Source organism: Equus quagga, chromosome 4, assembly GCF_021613505.1.
Source record: "Equus quagga isolate Etosha38 chromosome 4, UCLA_HA_Equagga_1.0, whole genome shotgun sequence".
In the NCBI taxonomy this organism is placed as follows: Eukaryota; Metazoa; Chordata; class Mammalia; order Perissodactyla; family Equidae; genus Equus; species Equus quagga.
The window spans coordinates 64252533-64265014 of NC_060270.1; the positions used below are offsets into that span (position 1 = coordinate 64252533).

Genomic DNA, 12482 nt, shown 5'->3' on the forward strand with positions numbered 1-12482 from the left:
AAAGTGTTCCTCATGTCTTTTTTTCCTTGCAATTTGTTGAAGAAGCTTGGTCTCTTGTCCTGTGAAGTTTTCCCTTCCTCTCCCTCCCTCTTCTTGGATTTTGTTGACTACACCTCCATTGTATTAGTTTCTTAGGGCTGCTGTTACAAATTACCACAAAATTGGTGGCTTAAAACAACAAATTTATTCTCCCAGTTCTGATGGCTAGACGTCTGAAATCCAGGTGTTGGCAGGGTTGGTTCCTTCGGAATGCTCTGAGGGAGAATCTGTTCCAGGACTCTCTCCCAGCTGCTGATGGCTGTTGGCAATCCTTTGCATTCCTTGCCTTGTGGACACATCAGTCTCTGCTTCCGTATTCACATGGCCTTCCTCTGTGTCTGTGTCTCAGATCTCCCTCTCCTTTCTGTTATAAGGATACCAGTCATTGGATTTAGGGCCCACCCTAAATCTAGAATGAGTTTATCTTGAGATCTTTAACTTAATTACATTTGCGAAGACCCTGTTTTTTTTACATTTACTGATACCAGGGATTAGGACTTGGCTGTATCTTTTTAGGGATCACAGTTCAGTCCACTACTCCCATAGTTTAGGTCACTTGTTCTTTCCTCTACGTTTTCTCTGAGTTGTTACTTGAATCTAAAGACTTGATTAGATTCATTTTTTTTTCTTTCGGCAAGACTACTTCATAAGTTGGTGGTTTAGTCTTTTACCAGGAGAAATATGATGCATAGTGGTCCTTCTTTTTGAGCTGTTATCAGTCTTGATCAGTATCTGGGTCCCTTAACTGTGGTCATTGCAAAATGGTGTGTTCTGGTTCTAGCCATTTTCTCTCAAACCCATTCATCTAGTATTTGTTTCCACCACTCTTCAAAAACTAAACATGTCAAGATCACTCATGACTGTTGCATTACCAAACGCAGTGGTAATAATTTCTAGTCTGAACCGTATGTGACCTCTCTCTTGCATGCCACAGTTGATCACTGACTACCTTGATCAGCTTTTTCATTGGCTCCCAGGAACTTGTTCAGGTCAGTGTAAGTATATGGACATTGTAATGATAGTACACACTTCATACGGATTCAAATTGTAACATTAAGTAGAAAGGAGACGTGGCGTGTTAGAAGAAGGCATCTGAAAGAGTCACGGTGGTTACTTCCTGGAGAAAGATGGACAGGAAGTGGGGAGGGATGGGGAAGGGGTCTTCTGTATTTTGTTAAAAGCTTTTTAGTACTGTTTTGGCTTTTTAAATAATGTGCCCATATTCCTTTGATAAAATTTAAAAATCCATTTAAAAATACCCAGCCTGTGCAGTGCTTTTGTTTTGCGATAAGTATGCCTGGTAAATGTGTCTTGTGCCTCTTATCCTTTAATGCCCTCAGACTGCTGTTTTCTGGGTTTGTCTCTTGTCTGTTTCAGAATGGCAGTTCGGAAAACCCTCATTCCTCCTCAGCCTCCTGATGTGGCTAGTCCTCGAGTGGAGAGCTCTATGCGGAGTACATCTGGGTCACCTAGGCCTGCGGGGTAAGCACGTCAATGTTGTCACTCTTGCTTCCAGCTGCACATAACTAGGGAGGAAAAAGTCTAATACGTGTGACAGATGTCACATAATTTGCCTGTGTGCATCTTTTTATATCCGGTTTCTAGCTGTGTGACCTGGACACCTTTCTCAACCTCTGATCCTCGTTTACCTCATTTATGAAATGGGCATACTTATAACATCGACCTCATAGGATTCTTGTGTATTTAAACGAAATGGTGCCTTTAAAGCACTTAGTTCAAAGCGTGCCTCATAGTAAATACCCAGTTATTACTGCTATCAAAATGGCATCATGGGGCCGGCCCCATGGCCGAGTGGTTAAGTTCACGTGTTCTGCTTCAGTGGCCCAGGGTTCACTGGTTTGAATCCTGGGCGTGGACCTACACACCGTTCATCAAGCCATGCTGTGGCAGTGACCCAGATAGAAGAACTAGAATGACTTACATCTAGGATATGCAACCATGTACTGGGCCTTTGAGTGGTGGGTGGGCAGGGTGGGCGGGGAGAAGAAGATTGGCAACAGATGTTGGCTCAGGGCCAATCTTCCTCAACAACAACAAAAAAATTGGCGTCATGACGAGCCAGCCCTGATGGACTAGTGTTTAGAGTTTGGCGCTCTCACTGCTTTGGCAGCCCAGTTTCAGTTCCCAGTTGCAGAACCACACCACTTGTCTGTCAGTTGCCGTGCTGTGGCAGCAGCTCACATAGAAGAACTAGGACTAACAACTAAGATATACAACCATGCAATGGGGCTTTGGGGAGGGAAAAAAAAATGGCATCATGACAATAGTTACTACATGCCTTTTTCTTTATCTTCTTAATTCTAAAAGTAATATTACTTTGGGGGGAAAAATGAGACAATGTAAAAATGTTTAAAGTATAAAGTGAAAATCACTGTCCAATTCTCCACCCACCTCTTCAGTCCCACTCCCCAGAATATTGATTGGTGGCAATTTTGTTAAGTATCTTTCCAGATCTTTTTCTACATAGACATGTAGATAGACTGGTAGATTCTTAAAAGCTGATTGATGTCTCTTGCAATTTTCACTTATATCAGTAATAGTTTACCATGTTAATATATTTAGATCTACTTCTTCCTAAAACTTCATTCAAGGGAAAAATTGTGAATGCCTTGTGTGTGCCAAGTATCGTTTTAAAATCTGGGGATATATAAGAGTGACTAAAACAGACAAAGTGCCCATTCTCCTTAAGCTTTCTTTCCTAGTGAGTGTAGAGTAATAATAAACCTGTGAAGAGAAAGAAAGCACTGTGAAGGGAACATCAGCAATGGGAGGAAGAGGTGATGACTTCCGGGCAGGCTTCCCTGGCCGAGGTTTAAGAGCCTGCTCCCTGTTGCGGGACTCTGTCAGGCAGCTGGAAGGCAGGGAGCAAGACTTGGGTGCAGGAGGCCTTGCAGTCATCCCTTGGCACCTTGGTGCCAGTGTGTAGAAAGCAGCCGGGAGAGGTTACCATTGTTCTGTGACCTTTAAAAACATTTGTGAGAACAGTAAAAAGTGTCTTACTGTCAGTTATGTAGGGAAATGAGAAAAATAGTAAAACCAATATTTACTAAGTACACTGTAATTTAAACATTAGAAACATTGAGAGTTAAAGTTTTTTATTTTTTTCCAAAAACTAATCAAGAGTAGTTGGAACACTACTGCCTTCTTCACGTTGTGGAACTCGTGTAGAGGAGGAGTCCTTCTAGGCCTTGGCGAACGTCACGCTCCTTTCCTAGTTTGGATCTGCTTCAGACATTTCATCCTTTGTTTTTCGATGTCATAAATTATCTCCAAGTGTTCCTTTAATGCGAAGTTGTTTGCCAGCGTCACTTCAGGCACGAGATCTTTTCCATCAAAACTGTCTGCCCTGACTAACCCTTGGAGTCTGGGTGCACGTTTCACAGCAGCATCACTGTCTGTGCAGCAGCTTCACCAGATAGCTGAACGTTAATCAAATTCATGCTGACTGTCGAAACAGTGAAACCAGCTTTCATTGACAGAAGGTTTTTTTGTTTCATTCTCCTTGTAGTTGCCATTTTCTTTCAGCGTGGCATCCAACTTCAACAGTTTGGCCTGAATGCTTGGGATTTTTTTTTTACAGTCTTCAATCCAGAGTAGAAGTGAATAATCCATTTCACTATAGCAGCTTTCTGTTCCTACTGCAATTTAAATTAAAAAATGATATGAAGTGACTGTACAGTCTTTTTCTATAATTCATTGGACTTTTAAGTGTTGTCCATACCATAACTTTGTACAAGCGTAGGTTTCATCCTGTCTTCTCGTTGTTGTTGCCATTTTCAAATCTTCTAATCACGTCCAATTTTCTCATCACATTTTTTTCCTGCATTTTCATCTTTATTGGCCAGTTCTCTCTTTTGATTGTCCACTTTTGCAAAATTTCACCTAGGGTTATCACTGGGAAGTGAGACACCACAACCATATGCTTTGTTGCCTGCATGAACTGAATAACAGATGTGCAGTGCCTGATCACCAACATACTTCAAGAGAAGTGATGTGATAGATCACAAACCATGATACACATCTGTTAGTTACAGAGTAATTTGTGGATGGAAGAGTTGGCAAAGTTTGCACTTTACGCAGTTAGTCAAGTAAATATGCTGTGGTAACCAAAATTTGAGCAGTGTTGATATCAGACTGGTATAATACAGTTACACATATATATGTGAGATTCACACAGACCAGCATTGTGCAAAGTGAGGACTGGCTGTATATTAGGAATACACAAGGAATGGCAAGAGAGACCAGCCTAGAACAAGGGGGAGAGTTGTACAGGATGGTTCAAAGATATAACTGAGGACCAGATGATGTTGAGTTTTGTGGGCCATTCGAAATCCTTTGGATTTTATTCTGGTTGAGACAGAGAGCGATCAAAGGGCTAAGGTGTAGGAGTTATGATTTGGCTTATTTTTCAAAGGGTTCCTCTGGCTACTATGCTGAGAATATACTGTAAGAAGGAAAGAGTGGAAGCAAGGAGACCAAGTGAGAGATGATAGAACCTTAGACTATCTTAGGGGCTTGGACCAGCAAGAAGGTAGTAAAAGTCTTAAGAAGAGTTTGGATTCTGGACATGTACTGAAGGTATAGCTGACAGAATTTTCTGTTGGAGTGAGAGAAAAGGAGGAGTCAATGATAGCTGCAGGGTTTTGCCTGAGCAACTACAGATCAAGAATTATCGCTTCTAGGGGCTGGCCCCGTGGCCGAGTGGTTAAGTTCGCGCGCTCCACTGCAGGTGGCCCAGTGTTTCGTTGGTTCGAATCCTGGGCGCGGACATGGCACTGCTCATCAGACCACGCTGAGGCAGCGTCCCACATGCCACAGCTAGAAGAACCCACAACGAAGAATACACAACTATGTACCAGGGGGCTTTGGGGAGAAAAAGGAAAAAATAAAATCTTAAAAAAAAAAAAAAAAAAGAATTATCGCTTCTAAAATGAGGAACCCTTTGGGAAGAGCAGGGGAAGAAAATCATTGTTTTGTTTTAAACATTTTACTTTTGAGATTTCCAAGTGGTTAGACACACCCAAGATGTCAAGTGCATAGTTGGATGTAAAATTCTGAAGTATATACAATTCTAGAATTGAAGGTAGAAATCCATCTGGTGATGAAGATTTGGGAATTACAAGCTGACATATGTTCTTTAACGCCATGAGAGTGGAAGAGATCCCACTGACAGTATAAATAGAGAATAGAAGTGGTACAAGAACCGCACCTTAGGACACACTGTCTTTAGAGGTCAGGAAAGTGAAAAACCACATATTCCTGTAATATATGGTGTTCCCAGATATATTGGTGCCATAATTAGCCCTCAATCAATGAACACTTAAGTTATTGCCATTTATCACTGTAATAATCAATACTGCAGTGAATCTCTTTTCATCAGTGAGCCTCTTTGCAAACCGTTCTCTGGGATGTATTGCCGGAAGTAGCATTGTTGGGTCAGAGTAAATGTGCAGTTTAAATTCTCATTTCTGATCACTATACCTGTTTACATCCTCACGAAATATGTGTTCGCATTTTCTCCATATTCTTGCTGACTCTAGATATTAACTTTTACAAATGTAATCCATTATTTTTCATTGTTTAAAATGTTTTTCTTTTTTAATCGAAGTAACATATGGAGTTACTTTTAAAGTGCTAGGAAGATTAGCTCCTGAAGGTGAACACACTGTGAAGTACACAGGCGTATCCTTTGTGAGCAGCAACATGTGCAGGAACTATTTGTAGACTCTTTCCTGGACTTAGTGTGGTTCAAAGAAGTTGTGGAGGTAGGGCCCACACAGGCACCCAGACTGGTCTTATTGGCAGTAGGCAGTCTGTTTCTGTGGCACCTGAAAGAAGAGGGCATTTGGTTGTGAGAATAACTAGTCTAAAGAGCAGGCTACCTACACTCCCACGCCCGAGTGAAAGGAATCTCAAGTAAATAGCTGTTTTTAGGAATAGCCCAGTTCACTCACTGATGAGTAATAAAAGAAGGATATGAGGATAACTAAAATTAAAAAGTAAGAAAAGAGCAACAAAATATACTCATTTGTTCACTAAGAACACTCACTAGAAAAACGTTTACGGGGACAGATGAAGTTTATAACAAAATTTTTTACTATGAATATAAATTACTTGATGAAATAACCACCACTTCCATGAAGGAAAACACACAAGGATGAAATGCAAAGACTCCCAAGAGTAAATGACAAAACATAAAGAGATGACATGAGTTGACAGAACTCAGTAAAGATCTAGAACAAACCATCATGTAATGAAGACAAAGCAGAAAACAGTGTAGACTTAGAGGATAGAAATGAAAAATGTGGACAGAATTTTAAAAAGAAACAAAACAAAAACCGTACAGAACATACTATCGTATGAGTAAGATCAAACATAACATATCAACATCTCTGAAATCAATATCTGATTTAAAATCGATGGCTTGTAATATTCTATCATTGATGTATTTTTAAGTGATACACAAAATACTGGTGTACTGGATGGTGTTAGCAACTTAGATTCAATGAAATACTGAAATAGAGTGGTATTGTGTGGAGGTAGTGGGTGGGTTAAGGGAGGAAGGGAGACTTGTCAGTACATCTTTTGAAATGTGACATTGCTAATTCAAAACAAAAAAGTTAAGGAAAACTAAAATATTATAAAATAGAAAACAGTAGATTTAGAAAATAAATCTTAAAACTGGTCAAAATAAATTTAAAAATTGAATTTTAAAAGGAATCGCATAGTGGGTCCAGCCCTGTGGCTGAGTGGTTAAGTTTGCCCGCTCTGCTGCGGTGGCCCAGGGTTTTGCTGGTTTGGATCCCGGGCACGGACATGGCACCTCTCATCAAGCCCTGCTGAGGTGACGTCCCACATGCCACAACTAGAAGGACCCACAAGTAAGAATATACATCTATGTACTGGGGGGCTTTGGGGAGAAAAAGGAAAAAAGTAAAATCTTAAAAAAAAAAGAAAAGAAATCACATAATACTACACGGCAACTGCTAAGGTTTGCTTAGGTTTTGTCTGCTAATCACTAATTCATCCTCAAACTCTCTACAAAGCCTCTAAAAAACTCTGAATACAGACAGACCTATGAGACCTGCCAGTTCGTTTCTTCCTGGTGACATCCCCGTGAAGCCTTGCTTCCACCTGGTCCAGTCTGCGTTGATTGCTCTCTGGACTTGCCCAGCTATTATCCTTGGTGCTTCTTTTCTCCAGGCTTTGAATTCCCTTCAACTCATCACTTGGAGTCTGTATACTACTTGTTTCTTGGTTCACTCTCTTGATTTGTTAGAGCACCTCTTCTGTAGCAGAGAAAGAGTACATAAGATGTCTATTTTTGACACTTCGCATATGGGAAAATGTCTGTTCTACCCTCACCCTTCAGTCTGTTCTCTCTCTGTTGAGATTAGGTAAATCATGCTGATCTGTCCTCAAGTCCACTGATTCTGTTCTCATCACTACGGCTGAGAACATCCAGTGAGTTTATTTGTTCAGTTACTGCTTTTTTCAGTTCTATAATTTCCGTTTGGTTCTTTTTATAACTTTTGATTTCTTCACTGAGATTTTTCTGTTTGTTCATTTGTTTCAAGTGTATTTGTAATAGCTTGTTGAAGCATTCTTATGATATCTGCATTAAAGTCCTTCTCAGATAATTCCTACATCATTCATCTCTGACTCAACTTGATTTTCCTGGCTCTTGATTACATGAATGGTTTTCTATTTGGACCTGGACGTTTTAGATATTATGAGACACAGGAATTTATTTATAGCTTTGTTGTCTCCACTCAAGCTACCCCAGGCAAGGAAGAGAAAGTGTTGCCTTGTTACTGCCAGGTGGGGGTTGAAGTCCAGGTTGCCTACTTGGCCTCTTTTGACACAACGTCAGTAGTGAGATGGGGGAGAGAGGATTAAGGTGCCTCATTACAGCCTTGTGAGTGTTTAAGTCTAGATTCCCCACAGCCTTTGGGAGGGCATGGGGATGGGACCGGAGTTGTTGCTCTGATGTTTCACTGGGGTAGAGCGGTCATTGTCTAAAGGTTTTCTATCTTGCTAAGCTGCTCCTTTCTTGGTTCTTTGGCTAGAGAGAGCAGACTTTCTTGGGACTTTTTTAATCTATGTCCTTTGACATTTCTGGCCTGCCAGCTCTCCAGCACCCAGTCTGGGATACACAAGGGAAGAAGGAAACCCAAAGAACTAATTGCTGTGTCAGTCTTTGGGTCCTGAGGTCCCTAGCCAATATGTCTTCTCTTTGCCTTTCAACTGTTTTTTTTGTTGTTGTTTTATACATAATACTCATGATTTTTAGCTATACTAACAGGAGGAATAGGAAAAAGTATGTCTGTGCCATCTTCCCATAAATGGAAGTCTTCCCCATGCTCTGAAATAATAGCTGGGAGAATTTTGAATTAGAAATATCTTTCTTTTTCTAGGTGCTATCTTCAACTTACGGCATTCTCTTTTTAAGTTCTTAATGTGAAAATCTGTAAATGTAGAGGAAAATAGAGAAAATATTATTCAACTAGATTTAACTGTTTTAATATTTTTCCATATATTACCTTTTTTGATGCAGTTAAATTACAGAATTTCACTTTTAAATACTTTCTTGTGCATTTTGACAGTTACGATCTTTCTAGGTGTAGGTTTCAGTTTATCCTACTTGGATGTCATTGAACCTTTGGATATATAGATTAATGTTTTTCATTAATTTTGGGCAGTTTTTGGCCATTATTTCTTCAGATATTCTTTCTGCTCCTTTCTCTCTTCCTTCTGGGATTCCCATTATACATATGTTGGTACACTTCTTGCTATCCCAAAGATCTCTGAGGCTCTGTTTATTTTTCCTTTTGTTTTTTTTTTTCAGTTTTTCAGACTGGATGATCTCAGTTGACCTGTCTTCAAGTGTGTTGATTCCTTCTCATGCCTGCTGAAATGTGCTTTTGAGTCCCTGTAGTGATTTTTTTCCTTCAGCTTTTATACATTTCAACTCCATAATTTCTATTTAGTCTTTTTTATAATTTCTGTCTCTAGTAATATTCTCAATTTCATGAGACATCATTTTCATGCTGATCTTTAGCCATGATCTCCTTTAGTTCTTTGAACATATTTAAAATAGGTAATTTAAATTCTTTAGTAAGCCTAACGTCTGTGCTTCCTTAGTGACAGTTTTACTGATTGCCTTTATTCCTGTTTTTGAACTGTACTTTTTTGTTTCTTTACACACCTCAAGATTTCTTGTTGAAAACTAGACATTTTAAACAATATAATGAACTCTGAAAATGAGATTTCCACTTCTGCCTGGCATTTCTTGTTGCTGCTGCTGCTTGTTGTGGTTGTGGTTGTTTGTTTAGTGACTTTTCTAAACTAATTCTTTAATATCTATATTTTTGTCTAGTATGGCCACTGAATTCTCTGCTCAGTTAACCTTGTAGTCAGCTAATGGTAGAACAACTTTCCTTGAGTGCCTGGAACCAGTGAGTGTCCCTCTGTTTGCCAGAGGGCTCCAGCTGTGTCCTGGGGTGGGTACCTGTCAGTGCTCGGGCAGGCAGTTTGCAGCTCTGCCCTCCCCTTCTCTCCAGCTTGCAGCGAGCCCACAGGCGGCGAGACAGAGAGCTTAGTTCTCCTCAGTTCTCCCCTGGGTGTGCACACAGCCCTGCATGTATGTGCTGCTTCCTAGCTTGGTGGAAATACGTTGGAGCTTTTCAAAGCCTCTGTCGTTCATTCTCCAGCTTTTCCTTTAAAGCTTTTTGGGTAGCTTATTATTTGCCCAATTGTTGTCATCTTCTCAGTCAGCTGATCAATTGCCTCTAATTTTTTTTCCAACCAAACACCCCTTGGGACAAAAGTGTTTGTGCTGGACAAGCTCCAAGTCAGGTCAAATAAACAGTCTTTCAAATTGGAGCAACCAGATAGGTCATATAATGATAATTCTCTGGAAAAGTGGGTTTGTAGGGGCTCCAACCCCCCTCTGGTAGTAGCTGCCAGGCTGCTGGTTTTGCTGTGAGAGTGGACTGTTGGTTTGCAAGCCCACCGTGGAGTTGGAGATGGAGAAATGGAAACAGGGCAAGTTAAAACACCACCAAGTTTATTGTTCTTACTGAGATTCAGCCAATTTTCTTGAATAATTTGGCCAGATTGTTGAAAGCCTTTGGTTAATTTCTAGAGTTATGAAAAAGTTGTTTCTGATAATTTTTTGTGCCAGTTTTTTGTAGCTTTTACAGAAGAGAATTTTCAGAAATCCTTACTCCCACATTTTGGCTGATATCTCTGGTTATTTTGTCTTTTTTTTTTTTTTTTTTTTTTGCTGAGGAAAATTGGCCCTGAGCTAACAGCTGTTGCTAATCTTCCTCTTTTTGTATGTGAGCCATGGTCACACCTTGGCTACTGACATGAGTTGTCTAGATTCATGCCTGGGAACTAAACCCAGACCGCCAAAGCAGAGCACACTGAATTCAACCTCTAGGCCACCGGGGCTGGCCCTATTTTGTCTTCTAATTCTCTTTAATTCCAGAATAATCCTTATCTCTATCCCACCCTAATTTTGTGTGTGTGTGTGTATGTGTGTGTGTGTGAGAGAGAGAGGAAGATTGGTGTGTGTGTGTGAGAGAGAGAGAGGAAGATTGGCCCTGAGCTGACATCTGTTGCCAATCTTCCTGTTTTTGCTTGAGAAGGATTGGCCCTGAGCTAACATCTCTGCCAATCTTCCTCTATTTTGTATGTGGGACACCACCACAGCATGGCTTGACAAGTGGTGTATAGGTCCGTGCCCAGGATCCAAACCCATGAACCCTGGGCTGCCAAAGTGGAGCATGTGAACTCAACCACTAATGCCACTAGGCCAGCCCCACTCCCTTATTTTTTAAGTATGTATTTTAAAATAATTTAAGAGTCAACAGACGTTGCAAAAATAATACAGAAAGTTCCCATGTACCCTTTACCCAGCTTCCCCCAATGCTTGCATCTTACATAACCCTAGTACATTTTCAAAATGAAAAAATTGGCGTTGGTACAATACTATTGACTTAACAGCAGACCTTATTAGTATGTCACCAGTTTCTATATGCACGTTTTTTTCCTTTGGTGTATACGACTTTGAAGTTTTATCACATGCATAGAGTTGTATAATCATTATCATAATCAGAATATGGAACTCTTTCATTACCGCAAAGACATTCCTTCATTTACAGTTTCTCCCTTCCCCCGCCCGTAACGCCTTGCTGCTTAGCTGCTCTCCATCACTATAATTTTGTCATTTTGAGAGTTATGTGTAAATGGAATCTCACAATTATTTTTTATATATATATATTTGGCATACAATAGCCTAATTATACTGGCTTATTTTCACTCAACGTAGTACTTTTGAGATCCATCTGAGTTGTAGCGTGTATCAGTAGTTTGTTCCTATGTGGGTGAGTAATGTTGCATCATATGGATGTACCAGAATTTCTTTATCCTGTTTGCTTTATTGAAGTGCACTGGGCTCGTTTCTAGTTTGGGCTATTAGCAATAAAGCTGCTATGAACATTCATGTACATCTTTCTTGGTAGACATACATGTTCATTTCTGTAGGGTAGAAATCTCAAGAGTGCAGTTGCTGAGTTGTATGGTACATATATTTTTAATTTGAGAGGAAACTGCCAACCTGTTTTCCAGAGTAGCCATACCATTTTACATTCCCACAGGCAACCTGGGAGATCCTTTTATCCTACAACCGTGTGAAATTCATTTGTTAGTGCTAGTTTCTTGTAGATCTAGCCGCTCCACATCCTTCCCGTACTTTGTAAGATTTTTAGATTTTTCTTTTTACCATTCTGACAGCTGTGTGGTGGTATATGATTGAGGCTTAAATTTGCATGTCTCTAATGGCTGATGGTGTTGAAATCTCTTCATGTGCTTATTTGCCATCTGAGTATTCTCTTTGGTGAAGTGTCTGTTTACTATTCACGTCTTGTGCCCATTTTCTAATGGGATTGTATGCTTTCTTAGTGTTGAGTTGACAGTCCTTTATATATTCTGAATATAATTCCTTTATCAGATAGGTGGGGTTTTTGTTTTGTTTTGTTTTTACACCATCTTCACCACTCTTAAGTTTACTTTCAGTGGTGTTAGGTATATTCACACTGTTGTGCAACCGATCTCCAGATCTTTATCATCTTGCAAAACTATGGTTGTATCCCCGTTGCTCAACAGCTCCCCACGTTCCCTCCCTCCAGCCCTGGGAATGGCCGTTCTTCTTCAATGTGTGTGACTACTCTGGGGGCCTCGTATAAGGGGAAGCATACAGTATTTGTCCTTTTGGCTTATTTCACTTAGCATGACATCTCAGGTTCATCCTGTCAGATAAATGTTTCACCAATAGTTTTTTTCCGTCTGCACCTTGTCTTTTCAACCTCTTTAAATAGTCTTTAGCAAACATCATCATTCCTTTCTGCTATGGA

The 12482-nt window shown here is 40.1% G+C and overlaps 1 protein-coding gene across 5 annotated transcripts in view; it reads left to right on the forward strand.

Annotated features, from left to right (window-relative positions):
• SAP130 (Sin3A associated protein 130) overlaps nt 1-12482 on the forward strand; it is a 72619-nt gene that overhangs the window by 42842 nt on the left and 17295 nt on the right. For all 5 annotated transcript variants that reach the window (XM_046658737.1, XM_046658738.1, XM_046658736.1 and 2 more), the window contains exon 15: nt 1417-1521. In XM_046658737.1, the coding sequence (XP_046514693.1) occupies nt 1417-1521 (105 nt within the window). The remainder of the gene's footprint in view (nt 1-1416; nt 1522-12482) is intronic.